Source organism: Accipiter gentilis, chromosome 23 (genome assembly GCF_929443795.1).
Source record: "Accipiter gentilis chromosome 23, bAccGen1.1, whole genome shotgun sequence".
Lineage (NCBI taxonomy): Eukaryota > Metazoa > Chordata > Aves > Accipitriformes > Accipitridae > Astur > Astur gentilis.
The window spans coordinates 748667-774649 of NC_064902.1; the positions used below are offsets into that span (position 1 = coordinate 748667).

General features: G+C 43.5%; 1 protein-coding gene across 16 annotated transcripts in view; it reads left to right on the forward strand.

Moving 5' to 3' along the window:
* The window catches only part of WNK2 (WNK lysine deficient protein kinase 2), a 117335-nt gene that overhangs the window by 63556 nt on the left and 27796 nt on the right, over positions 1-25983 (forward strand). For 6 of the 16 annotated variants that reach the window (XM_049826274.1, XM_049826276.1, XM_049826262.1 and 3 more), the window contains exons 10-24: positions 2671-2823; positions 6295-6486; positions 7571-8116; positions 10676-10990; positions 13863-13912; positions 16156-16321; positions 16402-16518; positions 16682-16849; positions 17048-17093; positions 18898-19014; positions 19490-20646; positions 21961-22033; positions 23612-23667; positions 23745-24430; positions 25690-25904. In XM_049826274.1, coding sequence (XP_049682231.1) covers positions 2671-2823; positions 6295-6486; positions 7571-8116; positions 10676-10990; positions 13863-13912; positions 16156-16321; positions 16402-16518; positions 16682-16849; positions 17048-17093; positions 18898-19014; positions 19490-20646; positions 21961-22033; positions 23612-23667; positions 23745-24430; positions 25690-25904 — 4057 coding nt within the window. The remainder of the gene's footprint in view (positions 1-2670; positions 2824-6294; positions 6487-7570; positions 8117-10675; positions 10991-13862; positions 13913-16155; positions 16322-16401; positions 16519-16681; positions 16850-17047; positions 17094-18897; positions 19015-19489; positions 20647-21960; positions 22034-23611; positions 23668-23744; positions 24431-25689; positions 25905-25983) is intronic. The other 10 variants (XM_049826265.1, XM_049826266.1, XM_049826270.1 and 7 more) reach the window with 10 other exon arrangements.

The window sequence follows — 25983 nt, forward strand, 5'->3', positions numbered from 1 at the left end:
TCATACTTAATGGCTCATTTATACTCTTGTTTTCAGCAGGTACAGATTCCAGGGCTTGCTTTATATATTCCTCACTCACCTCTATCGATGGTGACTCGCTTAGTAATATGTTTCTAGTTGATCTGAAATGTGCACTTAGATGGTGTATGGCTAGCTAGATTTGCCATTCTGAAGAAGTGCTTCACTGGCAGCTGTCATACTTTCAGTAAAAAAGCTTCTTATCGGTCCATTGTTGCTGAACTACATTAGTAGCTTTGCAATGATTGGTTTTAAACTCATGCATATAGTTGAGAACTCTTCTGTTTGTTTTTGTTCACTGTTAGTATAGCCACATGTTATTATTCCTTCATTTGTTCAAGACTCTTTTGGGTCTGATGTTTCTTCCAGCTGTGACAAATGTCACACATCCAGTCCCTGCCTTTCTGGCTCTGGGTTTGGATTTAATCTTGCACAGAGTCAGCGATGTATATCCATTATTGAGGCTCCAAAATCAGGTGCTGGTAGCCCAGTCAGACGTTCACACTTGCTCCCGTTTTTGTGCTGTTATGACCTTGACCAAAAGCAATTAATGGAACTACTGGTGCAAGAACAAACATATGCGAGCGAACATAAATCTTCAGGTGCTTCCAGTGAGAGGTACAACACGAACTTCAGAAGCTGTGGCAGCACGGTGTTCCAGTTCCAGCCTGCACCCAGCCCACAGGACAGGCAGCGCTCACGCTGCTTTTCGCTGCCACAGCGACCCTGTCGTGGCTTTGACTCCAAAACCAACGTCCTTTCCTCAAGAACCGGGTGAGGAAGACACGTATGGGCATACTAGAGAGGAGGTGGCAGGCTCGTCATTGCTTCTGGTGGCCCTGGGGACCTCTGCAAACCCTACAAGAGCTAAGGCTTCCTCAGCGGTCTTGTCAGACATGCCTAGCCTCCTTATTTCAGTCTGGCCAAAATCAAAATGCATCAGAAGTCCTGACGCTTGTTGAAAGTGCTCACTCCCCAGGTAGCCAGCTCCCAGAAAACTTGGTGTCTCAACCTCTTCCCTAAACAAGCAGGCCATGTGGCAGAAGTTTAGACGTGCCTCTGTTACATGAATCTTTACAATACATAATTAGCCGAAAGGCCGGTACTTCTCCCATGAGATCTGCAAGAGTTGCAGAAAACATTTTGCCTTCCGAACCCTCCGACGGCAGAGAAGCCAACGTGCCGGGACGGTCCCAGCCCTGTTGTAAAGTCTGCGCTGGCAGAACACCGCTGGCAGAGCGCAAGCTGGTCACTGCAGCTACCCCGAGCAGTGGAAGCAACCTGCCTAGTAAAAATGACAGTGATGATGTGGTAGTTTAATTTTTTGTTTGTTTGTTTCATCCTATTTGACTTAAGAAAAAATAAAATCCAGGACCAATGGTTTTTTCCTGCTCGATCCAGATTTACCCTGCGTACTTGGGAAGCGCATCATTTTCCCCGGTTTTACCTTATATTTTCCAAAATGCCTGCAAGAAATTATGAACTGTATTTTGTGAATGCATTGAAACATGACTCCGTTTACCTGAAGGAAAAAAAAATCATCCTTGGCATCTGTAGCCAGCTCCCTCCACTGTGGAAACCACCTTTCCTATGTGCATACATCTCCTGGGATACATCCTTCCTCGTTTCTTGTTCACCTGAAGCACTAACTAATTTTTTTTTTATTAAATTGAGCTGTACAGCATACTCTTTTAGAGCAGACTCATTCTTTCAATTGATAGGTTTCGGTAATTTTAACCTAAATGCATTACTTCTTTTTGTGATTGATGGTTTGGAAAGATCATAACCTTTTATTCATGAGCAAAATATTTCTCATAGGTTTTTATTTTCTGATGGGGTTTCCATAGTTTTTTCTTCCTGCAATAACTTAGGTTAAAAGTTCCAAGGTTTGAAAATCTCAGCACAGGAAACAAAAGTCTGACTCAAAACCTATTTTCCAAGGGGGAAATAAAAATAATCAAAAAAATAATCACTATTTATCACTATTTATCTGGGAGATTATTTACCAAGATAATAAGCATATAACTGGAGCTGTACTAGTTTGGGGGTTTTTTAGGCTTATGAGCCTCAGTCTGACATTCTGTTTATTTTTAATTTATCTACTTTGAGCTGAAGTTTTAGAGAACTGCTGCTGTTACAAACCTTATCTGAATTTCCCCCTTTTTTTTTGTTTTCACTTCCCCTGTGGTTTTCATTTGGTTCTCATATCTCTGTATGTTTTCTTAGCATCCGTTTCAAGTAAATTACCTGCTTTTTTAGAATATAAAGATTCTTTGTGAAATTATAACAATCTCCGTAAAGATAAATTTCTGTTTCACCCACTTAACACCTTGTTGTTTCTTTTGGTATATTCTCAGTTACTGTGTATGCGCTTTCAGTAGTTTTACTGCTCTGCATGCTTGCTTCCAGAAAGAAATGCAATGCAGTTTGGTTGTTTTATTTGGAATTTTCTGACTTTTTCCCACATTTTTAGATTAAATAATTTTCTATTCCTTGCAGATAATTTTTCTTTTTTTTTTTTATTTCCCCCCCTCTGTTTTGAACCGAGTACCGAGTAGACTGTTTACTTGCAATTATGTTCTTGATGAAGAGTCGCAGAGGCTCTTCACGTGCGGGTTGCTCTCCTCTAAAGCAGTGCTCTTCCTCCCGCAGCCTGGCCTCCCCGCGGTTCAGGCTGCGCCGGCGGTGGTCTCCCAGCGGCCCCAGCACTACCAGGAGCCGGCCATGCCGTTCCCCGTCGTCCAGCCCACCACCGTCTCCTCCCTGCAGCTGGGGCAGCCGCAGCCAGCGCTGGCTGGCCAACAGGTGAGAGCTCAGCTGCTGCCGAAAAGCGCTTTTCTCCTCCCATTCCTTGCCCGTGCTCTGCTCCAACCCGTGCCCATAGCAAGTTTGGGGTGTTTGAAACCACTGAACTGCCACTTGAGAGACTTGGGGATGGGGCAGAGGTTGTTGGGTTTAAGGCATGAAAGAGCAACGAGCTTGAGGACAACTGTTGGGTGGTACTTTGGAACGTCTCGATGCAGTTTGAGACTTCTCTTCTGTTGTGGCTTAACAGCATCAGCTTGAAACCTTGCATTGATTTCAGTGTACTATCCTGGTCCTTAAATATCAAATAGTTTTTTATTAATTTTGTGTTATTATTTGGCACCTCCTTTCTAAACGGTTCGAAAGAGACTCTGTTGCCTGGTGTCAGTTGTCTCCGAACCCTCAGTGATGCTGTTTTTTGAGTTGTGCACGCGTGTTAAGTATAGCTCGGTATAGGCACCCAGCCAGTAGCTTTATCTTCCAAGGGAAGAGTCTGTCTCTCTCCGAATTGTCTCCAGATAGTAATTCGTTGTGCATTTTGAGTTATCGAATTCCCCACAAACCTGTGTCCCTTAAAGATATTTACAGAACAGCTCTCAAGCAGCGGAGGGGCAGCTGCGAAGGCTGTGATCGCCTCCTTGTGCAGAGGTGGAGTCAGCCTGGGGGGCATGCAGCCACGGACCTGTACGCGTGGCAATTCATGGCTCTTTTCTGTCATTCTACTGAAAGCTTGGCTTCCTTCGGAAGAAACTGTCGTCAGGGCTGGGGAGTGTCTGTATACTTTGTGACTGGCATGTATCATGCTCCTCCAAACTTTTTTAGTTATCAACGTTTCTCTCACAGATTGCCTCCCCCCCCCCTTTTTTTTTTTAACATGCCCTGTTCTTCTGAAAGCATCAGTATGGGAACAATGTAATTTGGTCTCATTGAAAACCATATGCTTATGTGAAGTTTTGTCATATATCAGGGTTTTTTTCTAATGGGCAGGGATATTCTCATGGTTCTCTCAGCCAAAAAATTTTACACTTATGCAAATTTAGGACCTCATCAGTTGCACAGATCTCTCTAGTGCCCTTTGGAGCTTTATGATGACAGTTCACAATCTGTTATTTATTTCCCCCCATGAGTAAATGCTGGTTTGGAATAGGATATTTGCCCAACTTGCTCAATTTCTTTCACATGCCCTTTCCTCAAAGAGTTGCTGTCTCTTGAAGTAATTCTATCCCTGATGGTAAAAGGATTTAGTAACTAGCCTGTCTTTGTTTTCTGATCTTTCCGGGAAGCCCTGAAACAGACTGACTTTTTTACAATATTACTATTACAGAAATAGGTAAAATGATAAAGTTTCTGTGCAGAACATCCCAGAGCACCTGTGTGCCTCGAAGACAGAAGTGGGTCTGGTGTTCCCAGTCCCCAGTATGATGCCATGAGCAGGAGAGATCTGCAGTCTTTTGTACATGAATGGTAGGGCAGGTCAACGAAAGAATGGGAAATGGGGGTGAGAAGATTCATCTGTCTAACAGAATGAAATGTATCGATCTTGTATGAATATACACTGACGGGTCAGACACATGGGATCAATGTTGCATCTCCTCTTTTTTTTTTTTCTCCCCAATTTGGTTATCTGTGCATTTATAATGTTAAGGTTATAACGAGGCAAAGTTAGCGTGATTCATTTGGATATTTTCCCCTCCCTACCCCTTGTGCAATTCACAAGCATTTTGTAAAACACAAATTCAATTTGAAATGGAGGCTTTCGGCTGCTTAGTTCCACGAGCACAGTTTTTCTGCTTTTCATGCAGTGTCCTCTCGGGTTGAAGGTGGGTCGAACAGCCTGTGTCCGCGTGCTCAATCTGCCGTTATCTGCGGGCAGCCTGTCTGAGCTGCAGATTAACCCGGCCAGGGACACCGCAATACCTGAGCTGGCTTTGGGTGCTGGCAGGGGTGATCATCTCCAGCCCGGCACCGTGTGCGTGTGGCTGTCCCGCTCCTGAGGTCGGGCTGGGCCAGGCAGGAGCTTCCCGTGTTGCAGAGCTCACGCTGTGGGACGAGTGGGGTCCGTCCCCCCCATCTTGCTGGTGTGCTGTCTCTGCAGCAGTACCAGCCAGCTCCTGCTGAGCCCCTTGTTTGCATCGGCGCTGCCGTTCCCTCAAGCTTGGGATTTTAATTGGGTGAATGCCCCTGCTTTCCCAAAATGGCAGAAACTGCAATTCAGAGCCGTGTCATTTCTTTTTCTTGAATGTGGCAAGCTGAATACGGAGGCAGGACTGATAAATGCTGCAAGAGCTGAGCTGGTGCTGTGCAGAGTTCCTCAGTGCCGTCTCCAGCACGTCTTGCACTGCGTGTGGCATTCCGTGCCTTCAGCCCCAGACACTCGATACCGGCCGCCAAATGCTCTTTTGTTCACCGATGCTTGTATTGGAAACTTCCCAGTCGTGGCTGAATTTTAGCTGTTAAAGGGTGGATGGCATCTTGCTTCCTTGATGCATCTTCTACAGTTTTATTGTATTAATACCCCCAAACTGGTTGAAGAATCCTGCCACTAAAAAAGTGCAGAGCAAAATATTATGATGCTGATTTATGGTGGAAGCAGCAAAGATGAAAGATTAAAATGCTTGGCTGTTCATTTTAAAGTTACCTTTTGACCATTGGGCATGGTGTTAGGTTCTGTGGGCTGCAGAGCCCGGGTGAAGCAATCAGTCTTGTCGTCCCAAGGTGGTCAATCCAGAGCCAAGCCGGTGCCTCGGTGCCATGCTTCTGAAACAGAAGATGTTTTTTGAAGTAATTTCAGCATTAATTAGAGGGACTGAAGAAGGAGGTACCCGCTAGCATGGAAAATGTGAAAGTTTGTTACTGATTCTTTTCAGCTTTAATGCAGCTTTTTATTTCTGTTCTACTGTATAAAATCTGGCAGGCCAGTGGAGCACTGTTTTCCCTGGAAGGGTAAACCTGCTTTTTTGGCTGCCACATTGTTACTACAGCACCTCAGAAATAACTGGGATCCGGCTTTTACTATAATTATTGTGTTTTATTCATGTCTCAGATAATAAGTGTTGTATATTTCAATGCCTGCTACATTATGTAGTCAGCTTTTGAATGCCAAGATTAGCTGGGTATAATCTGCATAGTAGGAATCTTTGAAGTTAGTAGGTGGGGATTTTACAGGGCCAACTAGAACAATCTCTGGGATTTAAAGAGTCTGAGTCATTACAAATAACCTTTCCAAGACAGTTAGAACTTGTCTTTTCAGGTAATGTATCTTGCATTTAAATGTGTTTTAAACATAGGCTCTTGTACAGTGTTTAAATTAGGAGCGCCCTTCTCTTCTATAAACCGTCCCTACCCCGAGTGGCAGTTCTGTTCTGACTGTGTGGCTTGAACTGGAGAAAGAAGCAGGTGGCTGCGTCCAGTGAACTGGTTCTCTCGTAATATTCAGGCTATAACATTTTTTATTCTTCTCTTCTTTCCTAGCAGCAACCCATATCCCAGCAAGCTTCTCTGCAGCAGGTGCTTGCCAGCCAGCCAGTTTGCCCAATCCAGCCTGCAACCCATCTGCTACCCCAGTATCAACCCCAGACCTCTCAGGTGGCAGCTAGCAGTACACCACTAAAACCCCTTCAGATTTCAACTGTGCCACAGCTTCCACCAGTGGCCCCCTCACAGGTAATATCTTTGAAAACTGTGTGAATACATCACTTCAAGTAAAGCTTTCCAGCTAATAATGAACATGATTTGCAGTTTTTGTGTGGCTATTTTGAATGCATGCTAATTTAATTAGTCCATAAGAGTATAGCTTTTTCCTAATTCCTGTATATTTCTTTACTATTTGTCTTTGGTGAAGCAAAAATCTCCTTTGAGTAATCCTGTGTCATGCCTAGAGAATCCAGTTAATGGCAGTTACAAAATTGCAATAACTGCATTTCTGCTTTTTTGTTGTTGTGTTGTTTTGTTTTGTTTTGGGGTTTTTTTTGCACCTTCCCCTCTGGCATACTCTCTTCCCCATCCCAGGCTTAAGAGCATGAGAAGTTGCCCATTTTTTTTTTCCTTTTTCTGAGCTCCTGACTTCACCACTTTCCCCACCCCCCTCCCGCCCCCCTCTCTAGCTCTCAGCCCTGTTTCTGTTTTCAGTACCAGAGACGGACCCTTTCCTTGGCCTGGAAGGGTTTGTTGGTGCTGTTAGCATGTTTGCTGGTGACAGCCACTGTAATGTGAAGCAGCTTGTGCTGGAGGGAAGAAGCAAGCTGCTTCTGCGATGACAGGGTAGTTACGGTCTGCTATGTCACTGGGAGTTTTGATTGTAAAAACCCTTTTATGGGATCTTCTGTGCTGCCTGGGTTGCAGCCAGCCTGTTTAGAGACAAGGGCTTTAAATTGTCTTACCAAATTTTGCATGACAGGGTTTTGCATTTTGCCTGGTCTGATTCCTTTTCATTTCTGTTAAAATGAAAGCAACTTTTAATTAGTATGTTGCTTGAGGGCTTCAAGCTAGTGTTAGCAATAGTCGTAAGCTTCTAAGGTATAAAGACGTCCCCCTGAAAGGAAATTTTTTTCTCTTTTACTAATGATTTAAGCATAAATCAGAGTTTATTACTGTTTATAAACCTCAGGAAATGAATGGAAGTGATTAACAAACAGACATAATTATCATCATGGCGCAGGTGATTTCTACGTACTTGTATGGCAAATGAAACTACTTTGTACCATCAGTGAAAGCACTTGCAATTTATGTGATATTATATTTTTTTCAGATTCCTCAGTTTCCTGTCATTCCTGCAATTACTCCTTTGGCAGGACTTGACAGCCTTCCTCCAAACCTCTCTGATATGCCTGCTGCAAACGTGCCCCCCATACCTGCCCCTTCTCAGTATTTTGCTCCAGCTGTGATTTTACCCAGCCTCCCCATGAACCCCACTCTGCCTATGGCACCAAACTCCCCTGCCCTCCCCATGCAGGCAGTCAATCTTCCTCATACCACCGTGGCTTCTTTGGTCTTGCCCTGCCAAACGATAGTGCCAAATATGTCGGCTGCCACGATACCGCTGCTTGCCGTGGCTCCGCCGGGAGTGCCAGCGCTGCCACCGCACCACGGGGTGCCCCAGCTCCCCCAGCAGCAGATGTACCAGACCACCTTCCAGCAGATCATTCAGAGCGAAGCGCCCTCTCCCCACCACGCGCAGAGCACGCAAGCAGTGTCCCAGCCACAGCAGCCTCCTCCTCCTCCTCCTCAGTCGCTTCAGCCAAGCGTAATTCATCCTCCAGAACAGACTCTGGCTGCGCCTGGGGCTGGCCACCAGGTAATCAATCCACCGGGCGCGGGGCCGGTCGCTGCTGGACCGGAGGGTGGTTTCCGAACGCAGGCGTTCCCGGGGCTCGCTCCAGTGTAGACAGACAGCGGGGAGGTTTTCTTGACCTTGCTCTTAGGCCGTTTTGTTAACTTCTTGTCCTTGGTCCTGGAGGTGGTTGCTGGAGCTGTGAGGTCAGGTGGAGTGGGTGAGGTCTTAATCCAGGGACAGGTGGATATCAAGGATATAGGGAATAAGCTAAGGGGCTTTGGTAAGCAAGCCTACGAGAGCGCTTCTTGAATTCCCCCTTCTCCCGTCTCAGATACGAAGGAAGCGTGAGCTGTCATTCCGCTGCGGCAGGAGAGCCGGCAGCCACCCAGCCTCGCTGGTGCCTTCACGCCAGGCTGCGCACGACGCGTAGGCTGTTGTACGCTGTGGCAAAATATGGGTGAGCTGGTAGGAGTGATAGAGTTGTTTTGATGTAGAACTGCCTTAAAACGGTAAAGGGAAATGGCCGTTAGATAACAACTCCAGAAAACTGTGTGGAAGAGGTCTATCAGACAAGAATGGATTCTAGCTGCAGACCCTTTCCCCCTTAAAAGAAATGAAGCATACAATGGAGCTTCCAATATTAGTGGTATTTACAAGAGAACTGGTTCAGGACTTGTTGACAGAGTCTGTAAATACTAGAAGTATTTGCCACATCTGTGATATGACAACATGAAATGCATCCTGACCCAAGCAGGAGAGCGCGCTAAATCTGTTAATAATGGCTTTCTTGACAATCTGTGTTCTACTATATCACTTTGCCGTAACATATTGATTAAAATTCATAACATCCCATTTCAACCTGCCATATCATGGCATCTTCAAAGCAGTACATCATTTTTAAATTTCTCTCTTCAGCCGTATTTCTGCTACAGAAATACAGTTTGTGAAAATGTAGGCAACATGGAGCCCGAGACAGCTACCGCTGAGCTCATTAGCTATAGTGTTTTCAGTGGCTTTAGAGGGAATTGCAACAGGCTTGTTACGCACAGCAAGCATGGCAAACACCAAAACTGGAGAACTGATGATATTCCCAAACTGCCCTGACACAGTCATTATCTCTCAAATAGGTGTGGAAGAATTGCATAGTAATATTTTTAGGATAAAAAAATAGCTATTACAAACGAGATGGACAAGTGCAGAGGAATAGTCAAAAATACGTTGTTCTGCGTTTTAAAGTACGTTCAATGGAGAGGTATTTCTGTAAATAAAGGTTTTCCAGTGCTGTGCGGTTTTGGCAGGTGATGTTTAGCACCTCTTGAGTTCAGTTTTGCCCAGGTAAATTAGATATTGAAACATTTTGTGAATTTTTCTAGTTATATAAGATTTTTTTAAAAAAAAAAAATAAATTTGCTGCTCTTCTGCAACGTACACCACAGTGGCTATTCTAACAATCTCCACTTAGGCAGTCTTGTAACCGTTATGTGTTGGAAAGCACATCGCGTCCTTATTTTTATCCACATTAGAACCTGGAATATTAATTTCAGATCATATCCAGAATCTGCAGAGAGCATGCAGTAACAAAATTGTGTGGCCTAGTTATTGTCTGAGTCTTGATTATTTTTTTTTTTAATATATTCTCCAAATAGTTTAAATCTCTAGGTGGTGATACTTCAAAAAAAAAAGTAAAAATTAGGCAGAGTTATACCTGGTACTAAAAAGCCTTTTTTCTTCCATATTTTCCTTTCTTTTCTTTTTCCTCTTCCTACAAACTCAGTCCTCTTGGAAAAATACATAATGTACCTAAAAGGAGAATGTTCTGTTCTTAAATGTACAACTCAAAAGAACTGTTATGCAGAATAACAACATAGTTTCTAAGGTAGTTGGCATCTAATTGCATCGGTCCAGTTCCCACCCACAAAGCGCTTACGCGCAGGAGTTATTTTAATGCACTGGAGAAATCCACTGAGATAGATGAAACTTCCCCTGTGCGTGTAACACAAGGAAGCGTTTGCAGGATTGGGGCCTTGGTGCTTAGCATGTCGAGTTAAACTGTGTCTTAAATGTTTAAACTAAACAGAAAACAACATGTTCCGTAAGACACTGGTATGTATTCAGTAAAAAAGAGATAATTGTGTGGTCTATACCAGCTACCGATTCTACATATCTAGAGGATTTTTTTAAAACTCCCGATTTAGATTATGGGTAGAGTATATTTTTCTCTGCATGGACATTGTGGTAGGCTTGTTGAAGACAAAGTAAATTATTCAGGACAATGAATTCATAATCGAAGATTTTAATTTCTTGGCAGAATATGTCTTTGTTTCTACAAACTAAATAGTGCCTAAGCAATAAGCATGTTGTCATAATTATATAGGAAGAACCCTTATATTTTTTTATTTGGTTGTTTCAAAGCAAGTTTAAACTCATTAAGTAAACTTTCCAAGCAGAGACCACACAAATAGTCTCACTGCAGAATTATAATCCTTTCTCTGTGAACTCTGGTGGCTTTAGTACCTTGTCATGTAAGTCACAAGCACCCTAAGCAGAGATTTGTTTTAATAGCTGTCTGTTGTGTTACAGCAGATTACTGGACACACTCAGTATGCTTTGGAAGCTGGAGCCCAGGTGCCCGTGCTGCCTGTGCAACCTTCAATAGTCATGTCACCGCCTTTGCAGTTGCAGCCTGAACTGTTGCCTCCCCGCGTCGCTCCAGAAGGCATTTCACAGATTCATGGCAGCCTTGCTACCGCGAGTCCGCCTGTCCCCATAGATCACGGTCTGCCTCTTCAGCCTTCTGCTGTGCTGCAGCTTCAGCCCGATCTTTCCCAGCCGCTGGGTCAGCAGCTCCCAGCCCCCTGCTCAGCTGTCCAGGCAGTCACAGAGACATCTCAAGAGGTAGAGACGTTTCCTCTGAAGTAACTCGCCAGCCTCACCTTAACCTTCTTTCTTACTTCTTGGTGAAATAGTGGGCTTATTTCACAAGGGAGATTATCCCCTCTCACCACATAGAGCCGCTTGTCCAAGATGCTGGCGACGCTGGGTCAGCAAATAATGGGCTATTTCAAATGAAGCTGGGAACTGCATGTTGTACCTTGTGAAACGTCTCCCTGAAGGAATGAGGCAGCAGGACTAAGTACCTCTTTGTCCGTAGCTGAGCACAAACAGAGAGATAGAAATTACTTTCTTTTAAGTCGGGGGGGGAGGGGGGTAAGAGGTAAGAAGCTGTTCTGTAGAGTTTCATCCATGTTTTGTCCAGTCTTGTTTTAAATGTCTCAAGCACTTGCGCAACCAGTCATCATTTGCCTTAAGAAACTGCTTCATAATCTGATTCTTCACTATGTAAAAGCTCTTCGTGCTCCTCAGTTTGAGCCTTATTCCCATTTCGTTTAGTGTTGTATCCTCCTGCATTGCCTGAATTCTAGTCTAGCCCTGGGAATTTTGTTTCTTCAAATATTCGTAGGCATTCCCAACTTTCAGTGGTCATATAAGCAAGATACATTTTATTGTTTTGCTTTATCAAACTGTCAGCTCCTCCTGTCTGCTGTTTTGACTTTTCTTTCCACTCCCATAATTGTGTAACCTTCAGTCTTGACAGAATGTCACAGAACATTTCCCTCTCTTCAACAGATATCCATACGCAAAGCAAAACAAAGGTTTTGGCATTTGTACTAGATTTCAGTAAATAAGCCTGATTTGTTTGCCACTTCTGAATGGAAATGTCCCTCAGCAATTCTGCTTTCAGAATTGCTCCTCTTGAGGCTCTCTGTTCTGAGCTACCTTTCCTCCCCAAAGTAAGTGTCCATCTTTTCAAACTAAATCTCTTCTGTTTTTATCCATGCTTTCATGCACTTGTCACATGCCTTGACTGCGCAGTGCAGTCTACGAATTTCATTAGAGGTACAGCTTAACTCCTCTTCCAGAACGTGTTCAGTAAGGATGCTGCTAACACTAAAACTAGATTCTAGTTCCCCCTTTTGCTGGTCCTTCTAATGGCAGCCTAATTCTTGTCAAATAAATATTCATGCTGTGATGCAGAATGTTTCCTGGTGAATTTCTGTATCCTGTGGGTTAGGTATAGCAGAAATGGTAGAACCTGTCTATAGTGCTTCACTTGCAGAATCCCCACGTAAAGCCTGACTGGGTCAGGCGTATCCCTTACTCAGGGTATTTCTTCTCCAGCTGCCTTTTCTGTATGCACAGCTCATGTCAGGTTCAATGCTGATGCCAAAGCTACAGCCTTCAATGTAGGGTCCATCCCATTAGAGATTCTCAAAATAGGAATAAACCTTTTTGTTACTGTGCAGTGTGATATGGGAGCTACAAGTTATCCTATATTACCTGAGAAATCCAAGCCCACTGAGGCACGTCTGTCCTATCACTTCATCATTTCCCTAGGAACATTTAACCACTGTTTTGCTAACTTCATTCTCATATTCCATCCATAAGTTAACTCCCTTCTCTCTTTCAATTTGAGGATCAATCCAGTATCATAGGATAGTCAAATTCATCAATGTGCTCCCCATGCTGATTTTATGACATATATTGCTAAGGTTTTCTTGGGTGTAAGAGGAGTTTCATAGCTGTATATATTTGAAACACTGCATTTTGTTGCCACTCTGCCCTAATGTTTTTACCTTTTCTCTTTTGTTTAAATGTGTGGCAGTACTCACATCCAAACCAATCTGAATTGATCAGGCAAATGAGATTTTGTAAGGCACTTGATCAAGTGCATTACTAAATTTTAGATACATTATGTCTGTGTTCTCACTGTTCATTAATTTTGCAGTTTTTTTGAAACTGCAGTCACGCTTGGCATGGCATATGTGTGGCATTATAAGCAGCGAGTGGGGTTGACTGGTTAACCGCTAAGCTTTTTACTCCAGTCTACCAACTGCTTTGGTATTAAGATGTAGTGATGACAGTCAAGGGGCTTGTTTCTAGCTTTGTGTCTATAGAATGTTTTTATAGACATATGGTTGTAAATATATCTATAAATATATATAAAATTATATATATTTATTAATATATTTGGGGTGTGTGTGTACATACATATATGGTTATGTACATGCACAGGGGTGTGTGTCTGTGTACATATATAGTAAGTTTGTTACAGTAGGGCCGGTAGCACTATCATCACAAATTCTGTGAAAACAGGTCTACCCGATGTGAAAGTCACACTGTCAATGTCTGTCCTAGCATTGCAACCAGGGAAGAGGGAAGATTATAGGGAAAATTTCTATTGTGTAGAGAGCAAGAGGACATGGTGTGAGGGTGGTGGTTTTAGATGATGAATTTTCATCTTTTATTTGTAAGTTCCCCAGAAATTTTTACAATAAACCAAATAGAATGAAAATACTTAAGATATTTCAAGAAACTAAACCAAGCAATGAAGCAAAATAGCTTATACTTTATATCCATTCATAAATAAAATTAGGTAGGTGCTGATGTGGATTTGTCCTGCAATCAAGTTTTTCCGTTGCGGTGAGAACTGTTTTGTTTCTTTCGCCACCTCCCCTGCTTTAGAGACAGCAGAAGGGAACCAGCAGATAGTGGCTCTGTCTTAAAAAGTGGTTGTGCACAGATACTGATGCTTTGGACAGAAGTAATGTCGGGAGAGTAAAATGGGACATTTTTTATCGAATTCCAAGAACTGGTTGAACAGAATGGTTTAGGTTTACTGGTGTCTCAGCAGCAAAACCTTTCTTAAAGGTGTTTTTCATCTGCCAATAAAATGCATTTACTTAAATGACTTTTTCTTACATTTTAGGAGCAGGCAATACAGGACAAACTTCAAACTCTGTCACAGAGCTGTGAAAGGTATCATTATAATCTCTTTGGCATAAGAAATGTTTTCTTTCTGGAGGCTGTTTTTCCTCTCTCTCTTTACAACGCTGGGCCAAATGCCTGGCCTTTGCCTTGCCTGAGAGAAGAGTAGCAGGAGCTGACCCGGTGAAGATGAAAGGGTGCACGTCTAGGGAGAAAGCTGCAAACGTTCTGTGCGCAGTGTGCCTATTTTGGGTCCCCCAACTCTTTTAATTCTTCAGTTTGGATGCTGCATCCTAGCCTTGCTGTATGTACAACAGCTTTCATTTCAGCGTGTAACCTCGCTCTTTGAGGTAACTGAAGCGGTACAGTCCCTGGTTTTGACGCTGTTGAATTTGTATGAAGACATGCTACACTAGTATAACTGGGTATATAGTTTATTCCCTCTTTGGGAATAACAAGGGTATGCCTGTATCACCTTCTGTAATCATCTTTCCCCAGTACATTATGGGGAACGGTGTATCAGTGAGAGTTGTGTGTTGAGCCAGTCAAAGGTATCATTACAACAAGTGTCAGAACACGCAACCAAAAGCCTGTTCTGTGGTTTTGCAGTACACGAGCTCACACTTGAGCCTAGCCATGCTAGCGACGGAAGTAACGATAAATAACTCCCAGAGCCAGCTCAGCACTCCTCAGAAACAGAAGCAAGTTTCAGTTTTTGCCAGCCCTTTTCTGCCTGTTTCTGTACTCAGAAGGAGAAGGGGAAGCAGCAAGGTTTGGTGGAAGCAGTGAGGAGGAGTCCTGGAGAGGAAGGCTCACTGCTGGGCTGGAGAGGGGCTGACCGGGGGCAGCGGCTGCTGCTTCAGGGGCAGGACTGCCCTCCCCGGGCATCTGCTGCTCCCATGCTACAGCTCCTGCTTCAGCCCCAGCAGTAAGCCAGATTTTTCAGTGGTTGGGTATGGATAAGGTAGATATGTGTAATTTTTTGTGACCATAGGTTAGTTCTGGCTATAAATAAGTTATTGAAGTCATTTTGTCTATCTAGTCTGTTGTAGAAAGGCACACCAAATTTTCAGTCATCTTTTGAATTCTAATTTGCCTGTTCCACAATTGTGTTTGAAAAGCTGACGTGACTGCAGCAGCACGGCAAGCCTGTGTCAGCACCCATCTTGTAGTCGTAGGGGGAGATCTATAGGTAACTCAGCGCTGGAGCTGGGTTGTGGTTTAGTAGAGTGGAGGGTAATGGCATGCAAATCAAATGGCTGGCAGTTGCAGCAAAATTTGATCTAGAGTATAGCCTGTGTGCAAAACGTGTTCACTTTACGAGTTACACATGCAAGGTAGCTGCAAAGGGAGTAGAAATAAGCTGTTCTGTGCAAGTAGTGCAGAACAAGAAGTAAAAGCCTTAAATTTAAGAAAGGGATCCATAAGTTAGACTTAAATTCTTTTATGCCTGTGTGGCTAAATGAACACAGGAGTAAATTGTCCAGGAAGCTTATGAAATCTCCTGGGAGCTTTGTAAGATCAGCTTACATAAACTTCTGTGAAGACTGGTTTAGACAGAGCTGATCATACCTTGGGGTAATAAATAGGCCAGATGGGCTTACAAGGTTCCTTCCTGACATGGTTTTTATGAACCTCTGAAAATTTCCTGCAAATTACTTGCATGTTGACGTTTTCTGTACATGCCATATTACAATAAGCTTGTCAGCAGCCTCTGTTTTGGCTGCTAAAAATAATACACTGTTGCTGGCTGGTCATCTGGGATATTGTGGCATAAAACCTTCTTTCTGATCTTTGACAACTGCAGGGAGAGGAGAGGCAGGCTCTTATGGGATACTGTACCGACTTCTCATTCTTTTCCTTCATCTCCAACAAACACAAACTGACCCTGTTTAGACCTTCTGCTGTGAGTGCAGACAGGCAGGAGTTGAGAGAACTGGACCTTAGAAAGTCAGGAACTTGTGCAGTTCAGGGAGGGACTGTACAGATCCCTGAAGTGAAGGGATTAGGGGGATGTAGTGTTATATTAAGAGTGATGGGACTTCCCCTGTGGTATTGGCAGAAATGTTAACAGATCATTTCTTAGTAGGTGTGGTAGCCAGAGTACATGCCTGACTTGGAGTAATTCCCTTTACTTACTGAGCATCTTTCAGTAACTGTCTCAGTTTGGGCCAAAAGACTGCAGATGTGCGCTTTTTTTGCAGTCTCCGTTGTTGTGTATCTTTCCTATGCATAACTCCATCGTGTGTGATGGTGGTTTTATTTTGTGGTTTTTCTTCCTTTCTATTGCAAAGCTACATGAGTCCAGATGTTGCTTCGGGTAAAGAGATGAGTGACAGCTTTGAAGGAGCAATAGGAAGTGGAAAACAGGAAGGAAAGTCTTCGAAGAAACATAAGAAATCTACACGTGCTCGTTCACGCCAGGAGAAGTCCAGCAGACCAAAACTGACCATATTAAATGCAAGTACAACCTCTTTGAGGGTAACTTCAGGATTCCTTTGGCTTTGCCAGAAATAACTGTTGTTAATCTTTGCCTGCAGGTTTGTAACACGGGCGATAAGATGGTGGAGTGCCAGCTTGAAACACACAATCACAAAATGGTGACTTTTAAGTTTGATTTGGATGGTGATGCACCAGAGGAAATTGCTACCTACATGGTAAGACTTGGTGATGCAGTTGCCTGCAGTCTCCTAATGCACCAAGTTGCTTCAGCCAACTTAGTCTCGCATGTGCTTGTTCCCTGAGCTTTCTGGTAGCTGTGGAACAAGGCATTAATCGAAACATTACTGTTTTCCTCTTTATTTTGGTGTGGACTTGTAGGTAGAGAATGAATTCATATTGCAGAGTGAAAAAGAGACATTTATTGAACAAATGAAAGATATTATTGATAAAGCAGAAGACATGCTCAGTGAAGATACAGAAGGAGAACGAAGTTCTGATCAGGGAACGAGTCCCCAGCAAGATACTGATAGACTGGAAATGAACGAGGTAAGAAATATTAAGAGCCAGTTACGGTAAATTAGTTTTACATCCCGTGTTAAAAAACCCAAAAGTTTCTTAGCTAGAAAAATAATGCTTTTGCTCCATTAAGGTTTAGGATATGAGTGTTCCTTGGACTGATGCTCCTCTTGCACTGATATGAGGAAGTTTGTTCTTCTATTTTTTTGTTGTGTTTTTTTTTAACAGGAGAAGCGGCAGTCTCAAATGAAGACACCTGTTTATCAACAAAACGGTAAATGTGTCTTTGAATACAAACTTAATCTCAAGTTTTAAGGCAGTGATGAGTTTATGCAGAAGCTTGCTAGATTCAGGAAGAAATCCACTGGTTACTGGTGTTTGGAAATAAATCTAGAAATATAACAGTGGTCCCTGCTGTTAGCAACCTGGAAGATCACAGGGCTAACCTGGATGAATCTAACATCTGGGGATGTTTAGGGAAGCCCTGTGTTACACAAGCTGATAATCAGTGGTGGAAAAGTCAAGAAGGTACAGGCAAGCGTACTCTTTTTCACAACAATAACTATGTTTGCAAGAGAAAGCTAAAAGGTTATGTGTACGTTGGTAATTTAGCTGAAATTTCTAAGCCATAAGTTTTCAGCTGCTTTGGTATTACGGGAGGGATCTTGGCCTTGTGAACACAATCGTGTCTTATGAATTTTACAGACAAACTGAATGGGAAGGCAACTGGCCTTGATTCTCTCTATAAGTGTGTGATGGTGGGAAAAATGAAACCTCTGCTGAAGGAAGCACTGTTTCCAAAATTCTTGTTACTGCATGTGGCGCTTTGAATTTGCTCGATGCTGACAGGGGAAGAAGGATAATTTAGAACTTCTTTGACAACTGCAGAAACTGGGAATCCTTCAAACTAGACTTTCTGCTCAAAAGATCTGGTTTATTTTTTTGGCCTGTAAACATCATAGAATTTTCTCAGTACACCTTTTTTAACATAACAACTGTATTTCTACTAATGAAACTTACAGAGTCCTTATAGTTCTGGTTTGCCATTTACATGTGCCAGGCTTTGAGATAAGATGTGGAAGGAAATATTAGCTAGAAAACTTCCAACATGGAAGAGTGTCGGGGTTTAACCCCAGCAGGTAACTGGAAGACTCTTGTGGTTTAACCCCAGCCAGTAACTAAGCACCACACAGCTGCTCACTCACTCCCCCCACCCAGTGGGATGGGGGAGAGAATCATGGGAAAAAAAAAAGGTAACACTCGTGGGTTGAAGTAAGAACAGTTTAGTAGAACAGAAAGGAAGAAACCAATAATAACAACGACAATAATAAAAAAAGGATTGGAATATACAAAACAAGTGATGCACAATACAATTGCTCATCACTCACTGACCGATGCCCAGTTAGTTCCCGAGTAGCAATCCGCCCTGCCGGCCAACTTCCCCTCAGTTTATATACTGGGCATGACGTCACATGGTATGGAATACCCCTTTGGCCAGTTTGGGTCAGCTGCCCTGGCTGTGTCCCCTCCCAACTCCTTGTGCCCCTCCAGCCTTCTTGCTGGCTGGGCATCAGAAGCTGAAAAATCCTTGACTTGGTATAAACACTACTTAGCAACAACTGAAAACATCAGTGTGTTATCAACATTCTTCTCATACTAAATCCAAGACATAACACTATACCAGCTGGTAAGCTACTGGAAAGAAAGTTAACTCTATCCCAGCTGAAACCAGGACAAAAATTTAAGCTGGATTAACTTTACAAAGTTAACAATTTTTTCATTGTGAGAAAACTGTCCACAGTACGGTTAATAAAATTTTCATGTATGTAACTATTACCCCTCTAAAAGTCTGAACCCTTGAAAATAAATTTTTGAATAACTTAAAATACACGGCAGAATCGGGAGGCATCACTGCCTCCCTTCCAGAAGGGATGAGAATCAGATTGATTTAAGCTTGGCTAATACTGCAGATGTTCTAATTTTCTTTCTAAACATGGAAATTAAGACTAGGTTTTGAGAGATGATCTGGAATGAATGGAAACTTTTGTGTTTACTTTTTATTTCCTTTTCATCTCTAGTTTTGCATACTGGAAAAAGGTGGTTTATTATATGTCCTGTTGTGGAAAACCCCACTACTGATGCACCAGAATTTTCTCCACCCGTACCTCAGAGTACACAGCAGTCTGAAGGGCCAGGTATTTACAAACTTTATAGAACATGTTTTCTACTCTGAAGCCACTGTGTCACCTCTCTTCTATTCTTGCCTGACTTAGCTGTGATTGTTTCGCTTCATTTAGTTGGAGGAAGAAAATGATGAATTTTGTTAAGTCACGCATCTTAAGTATGTTCCTGGTATAGAACCAAAGTAGGAATGTTTATTTGAGTTTCAGGACAGTCTCGGTATTTTAACTCTGCCTTACACTGTAAGGTAGCTGAAGTTCTAGTTGCTGATGTTTTAATAAGCAGTGTCTTTTCGGTGAAATATTTTTGCACAACCTGCAATTTTGGATTCTAATTTGGCTTGTATAACGGTTGTTTTCTGACCAGCGGCACTAACGTGTTACAGCTAGATGTGGTTGCCGCTGCAGCTAGCCAGAAGGTTTTGCAGTGACCTTCCTTTGTTCTGTGTGGCTCCTGAAAAACTCAACCCAATGTTTGCGTTCCTTCTAGACCTGGAGCAGTCGGACGATCAGCAAGTGAGCTCCGCGGTGACGGATCCGCCTGGCGCCTTAGCTGGTCAGCAGCTTCCCCTGCAAGCGGGTGTATGCGACAGCCCCGTCGGAGCCTCTCCAGCTTTGGCACAAGTTCCTGCCGCGGCACCTTCTGCAGGCGTACTGAGCCAGGTGGAGTTCCCGGCTCCGGCGCTGCCGGGACCCGCTCTGAGCGTCCTGGAGCAGGCGGCTGCCAACGGCGGCCAGCCGGAGTATTCTCCGCTGAAGGCAGCGATGCCTGCTCAGCCGGGCACCCCCACGCCCCGTGCCGCTGTGCCGGAGGAGCCTTCCGACGCTGCCCCTGCGCCGCAGCACCCACAGGGCGACGAGGGCGCCTGCGTCCCCGACGTGGAGATAGCGTGTTGCACCGTTGGGCCGCCCAAGCCAGCACCGGCGGCTGCCGCGAAGGCGGCGGAGCTTGGCCTGCCGCCCGCGCTCCCAGACGCCGCCGTGCTGGAGCGGCAGCCTGCAGCGCAGGTCCCTCACCTGCCGGAGGCCGGCCAGCCCGGCACGGCGCAGCACTCCTTCGTGAGCCAGGCGTTCCCCGCAGCCGCTGCGGCCGATCCTCTTGGCCTTGCTGGGCCTCAGCTCCAGAGCCCCACGCAGGTGCCGGCGGCGGCGGCCCAGCAGCACGCCGTGCTGCCCCAGGCGCAGCCCGCGGCCTGCGCCGGCGTGGGGATCGGCCTGCTGCCGCAGCAGCAGCCCAGCACCGCCGAGTCCGACGGCGAGGGGCCACCCCGGGTGGACTTCGTGGACAACACCATAAAAAGCCTCGATGAGAAACTGCGCAATTTGCTTTACCAGGAGTACGTTCCTACTTCTTCTGCCTCGGCGGGAACTCCCGACACCTCTGTCCCACTAGAACAGGGCGACGCTGAGTTTAGCTTGCCACCTTTTCCTGAAGACCGGGTTCCCGCATCAGCATTGGATGTGAGAGAACATGAGAGAGGCCAGGAGGCGAAAGCTGCTGCCGAGGCCCAGTCAATGCCGCTCGTCCCACCCGAGGTCTCGCCCTACCCGACACCGGTTAGTCCCGCGACAGCTCTGCCCTTCGTACCCCCAAATCCGGCTGTTAAGCACAGCACCGAAGCAGAGCTCAGACCCGACGAGCCTGTGGTAGGACACGTATAGATTTCTTGCTTCTCTGAACATCGTTATGTTTCTGCTCCTGGGTATATTGCCTTTTGGCTGTTGGCTGCTTTCCAGCAAGAAGGTTCTCTTAAAATTTTACTGTCAGATGCGTTCTGACTCCTTTTACATAAATGCTTGTTAGTGAAAGCCAAACTTTTCCTTCGGGTTTAAAAGTGGTATATCATCTTAATTCATTCTCCTCCTCTTGTGTCCTGTTTCTAAAGCAGGCAGAAACATGATGGTTTTTTGTAGTTTATGAATGTAAAACACGAGGGGTATAGTCATTCAAGTTCTGATGAAGACAGTCATGCTTCAATAGGAAAGCTGTTGTTTGTTTGTTTTTTTAATATAAATTAATGGCAGTGATTATGCCTGCCTTCCAAGTCAGTCTGAATTAAATAAACACTTCAGGACCCTTTGCTTTGTTCAAGTGCTGCAGCTAAGGGAAGACACTCCATGGGTAGAAGCTTGCTCTGCTTCCAGTAATGATTTCTTTTGTCTTCCCCTGAACTTGGCGGAGCAAGACTTCACTGGGAAGCATCTAAGGAAAGCTGGAGCAGGTGGTCTGGGTCATTATTTACTTGGTGTCTCGACTGTGCACCTGTGTTGCATTCTTTCAGATAAAATCCTGAGTTTATGAAATTCAACAGATTTGCAGCCCTTTCTGCTAGAAGATCAGTGCTACTTGAAAAGTAGCATTTCTGAAGATGATTACATACCCACTAGCAAAGAGGAGGCTGTTCCGAGTAGTGTCAGCTGGATGAACTGTATCAACTGCTTGAAAGATGCTGTATGTTACAGGAGAGACAGCTGCGCTTGAGTAATGCTTTAAAGCATATTGTTTATAATGATAAATTACTTTCTACAGCAGATAAAATTCTCTCTCTATGAAAGGTGTTATGTCTCTCCAGTGATTTGAATTTGTCCTATTAAAATCTGTCCCAATAAGAAAAGAGACACATAGAATTTCTGAAGACAGACATACGGATGAAGAATATATGGTCTGGCTGGAGAAGCAAACCAGAGCAAACCCCAAACTGATATATATATAATTCAGTGCCTGTTTTCTAGTAACTTAGCCTGCAGTTCCCTCTGTGACACTGCCACTGCTTTTTTCTTCCAAAGGCAGAAAAAAAAAGTAGGAGTTGAAGGAAAAGCTAGAAGGCCGCCTCCACAGACACTATAAAATAGTTTAATATTCCCCAATAGCGAGAGGGAGAGAGAGGGAAGGAGAATGCATTGCCTTTCTGCTTTGTGCGCGAGACTAAACTTCTTTTTCTATTTTCTTTTTACCAAAAGTTTGAAAAGTCGGAGGTCACCGGCATCAGTGCTCATTCCTCAGAAGCAAGAGGTGGGTCAGCAAGCAGAAAAGGTAATGCTCCTTTCAGTGATGAATGGCAATGATGCATCTGTACTACTGTGTGGTCCTCTTCTCCGGTATCCCCTTGTTGCTCATCCTTCTGGTTAACTGCAGAGCAATACCCAGCACAAGGCATTGCCAATCCTATTTGTAATATAATATTAAACATCTCAGTTCTGTCAAGCTTCCTGGAAAGAAACTGCCTCACAGGCAGATTTATTTTAAACCATAAATATATAATACATGTCTGTGGTACAGGTATAGAGTATTCACTTGGAAGGCTACATTCCCAATAATAAATTTCCAGTGCCCTTAAAAGTCCAAACAGAAAGTCCATTGGATTTTCTGGGTTTCATAAAAACATGTTGACAAAAATAACATGATTGAGGGTAGCCCCTGGGGGGAAGCCGGTAAGATTTTCAAGAAAGTCCCACAGAGAACTAGTAAAGAGTACTTTTTTTTCGGTACTTGTAGATACAACAGCACTTCCTATAATAACGTAGTAGGAGCCATAGTAAGAAGCTGGATATTTATTATGATTCATTTACCTGTCTTGCAAGTCATGGGAAGTTTTAAGGGCTGAGGAACCCAAAACTACTCCTGCTCTCCTGGGTGGGGTTGGGGAGGGCTTATAATATATATTTTTTTGCGATTGTTGTGGCAAAGCTGGCTACTGGGTTTGTGCGACAACGTAGATCATTCTTGTCCTGGTGGACATAGATTGTCCACTGTTTCTAGGTCAGTGTGAAAGGGGAAAACTTTGGGTCGCCTTCATTCATCTGTCTCACTACAGACAAAGGAAGAGAGTGTGCAAGTGGAATGTAGCACTCTGTAGTAAAATTAATGTATCTTAGATACCATCAAGCAGTGATGTATTTCACCATTTCAGAACTATGAAGTGACAGATTTTTTTCCTTATGTTCACTCTGTGCAATGTGCCATAAGAAAGCAGCTTTCTGAAAAGCTTGCCTTTATTGGTTTAACTTCAAAACCAGTGTCCGGGTCATGAAATAATAGCGTCTTGATTACTGCCACCGATATTTTGCTTCTTGCGTGCTTCTGAGTGGCTGTCTTTTGAGCTTGTAATTTCCACTTCCAGCAATGTGTGTTTAACTTCATTTCAGGCACTTTTAATTGTTGGTGTCGGTGTCTGTCAAATGAAAGGTGTGAAATACCAGTCCACCTGTGGTCAGCTGCAGCATTTTGTATGCACGCATAGCCAAGTGCAATTACTTTGTCGAGACATCAAGAACACCTTAGTAATGCAGGCCCAATGTACCATGCAGATTTCATTCTTCTTCAGGTTTTCTACTTAAAAATTTTCAACTGACTAATGAAATTCCACGCTCCTATTATTATTTGAATTCCCCAGATCAGTAGATTGAAGAGAGTGCCTACCCGCAGATATTTTATATTGTCCTCGATATTGCCTCCTGCATTATAGATCCTGTATTACAGAGATTGGCTATTTAAATTATTCTTCAGTGCTACACTTTATCACACTTCAGTTTATCACAATAAACATGTTGTCTTTTATTATACTAAAGCATTCTAGACATGAATTTTTTTTTTTCTCAACTTGTAAAACAGGTTCAGCTGCAAGCATCACTTCAGCTCCTGCTGCTACAACAAAAGGCCTCCTTCAGGTAACCAGAAACTAGGAGCAGTTTTATGCTTGATTGTTACAGTTACTTTCAAAATTAATCTCCGTTATTTTCTCCAGGTTACACCTACACCATCAAGCATAACTAAACAGATGGAAACTTCTAAAAGGAGCGAGAAGGCAAAGACTATGACTTCGTCTGCACACACAGATAATGTAACGCAGATATCTACAGCAGATGGGGTGATAAATAACCTTCAAAGGGATGACTCTCTAGACTCTGGTTCCTATGGAAAACAGGCTGAAACTCATGATAGCGGTACACCAGCCAAAACTATTGGCAGGTTTTCAGTAATCAGCACGCAAGACGAATTAACTTTAACAGCGCCGCATTGCTTACGGTTCTCGGCACCCCCAGACGTCTATTTGGATGAGCTACCTTCCAGCCCTGATCTGAAGACAGCTGTCCGACGGGTGCAGACAGCCTCTTCTGTCGATGTCCTCTGTGACCAGGGCTCGAGTGATTCTGCTGATGAGCCTTTCCATCGTCAGTCGGCTGCTGCTGCCCAACTGTCCCCCCCAAGCAGTAGTGCAGCCACTGACTTAATTAAAAAAGCAGCTGCTTTTCTACAAAGATCTGGCAAAGCTAGCTCGCCAGGCCTCGATTCACCTAATGGGCAAGGAACAAAAATTCCTACCATCAACATAACATCTTTCCACTCGCAGTCATCATACATGAGCAGCGACAACGACTCGGAATTTGAAGATGCAGATATGAAGAAAGAATTGCAGAACCTGAGAGAAAAGTATGTCGTGTTTGCAAACAATGCTAGGGAAGCTTGCATTAAGATACCTGGGCAGCATGTCTGCATATCATCCTATGCAAATATGTGGTTTTCATAGCTGTGATGAGTAAAGTGGTTCTGGGCAAATTAGGCATTGCTAGGACCTTCCCCCAAATGTCACACTGCATCCTTTTATGCATCCCTTTATTTGTCAATTCCATTTAGAAGAATAATTCAATAATAACTTTTTTAACCCCGCAAATATTTCTGCTGCAATATCCAGTTTCCTTACTGAAAAGCTATGTTGATCTGTAGCAAAAAATAGAACTTGTAATGGATGTGATAGTAGGTTCCCACGTGGACGCTATTTGAGGTGACATAAAACAATCTGGATGCCTGCATAGACAGCTGCTGTAGTGTTTTCTTTGTGCCCTTTCTGCAAGGGTGATTTAGACTATCAGATCTACAGACTCATCACTATTCCCATACTTGCTTTTACAGTAGATAACCTAGTATCTATTAGGCAGGTAAGACCCTCACTTCGCCTCCCATCTGATCTCTCATCAAGTCATCGGTCCAGTCTCAGCAGGAGGCTGGGTGAGCCTGGCAGGAGTCTGTCGTGCTGCTAGTCTGGAGAGCTAGCTTCTTTAAATTTGAATGTTTTCTTTCTTTCCTGGTGGATGAAGGGTGAAAACTAGCATTAGATGCTAGTTTAACCAAAATGTTAAACTTTATTTTAAGGTATAATGGTTTTATTGAATACAGATGGTGCATCTTTTTAAAACAGAACTACAGTAATACAAAACCTTTAAACTGACTTTGTGGCATCATGAAATCTGTATTATAAATAAGGTAATGATTCATGTGCTAATGGCATTTTTATGGGAAACACTTTTGGTTTTCTTCATGTTGAACTTCTTCACACTGATGTACATGCCTTGAGACTTAACTTTTTTGAAGCCACTGGTTTAAAGAGAGAAATTCTGGAATAGTTTTGAGTTCCTGTCAGATCTCATGTCAAAATCAGTTGATTTTACTGAGGATGTTGAAAATCTTTTTAGCTGTCCAGGATTCTGTCTTATGAATGAATACTTGAGAAGTCAGTCACCACTTTTGCCACGTAGATTGTTATAATTTCACATACTTTTGGATGAGCAGTTGATTGTTTTATAACTAAAGACTGTTTTGTTTCCTTTTTTTTATAACTAATTATGCTGTCAAGATGTGGTAGTATATCAAATACATCACTAGCAGAGGTTGTTTTTTTTTTTTATGTTTAGGCATATGAAAGAAATTGCTGAACTTCAGACTCAGCAGAAGAATGAGATAGAGGCACTGTATATTCGGTTAGGGAAACCCCTTCCTCCCAACTTGGGGTTCCTTCACTCAGCCCCACCAAGCAGTCGTCGCCGAAGAACCAGCAAAAATAAATTGAAAGGTGGAAAACTATTAAACCCTCTGGTCCAGCAGCTCAGGAGTGGAACATCAAGCACAAGTAGGTACACTAGGTTGCTTTCCATACGCATGCTGTTTGTATTGGTTGTGGTTCTACTGTGTAATTGCATGAACTGCAG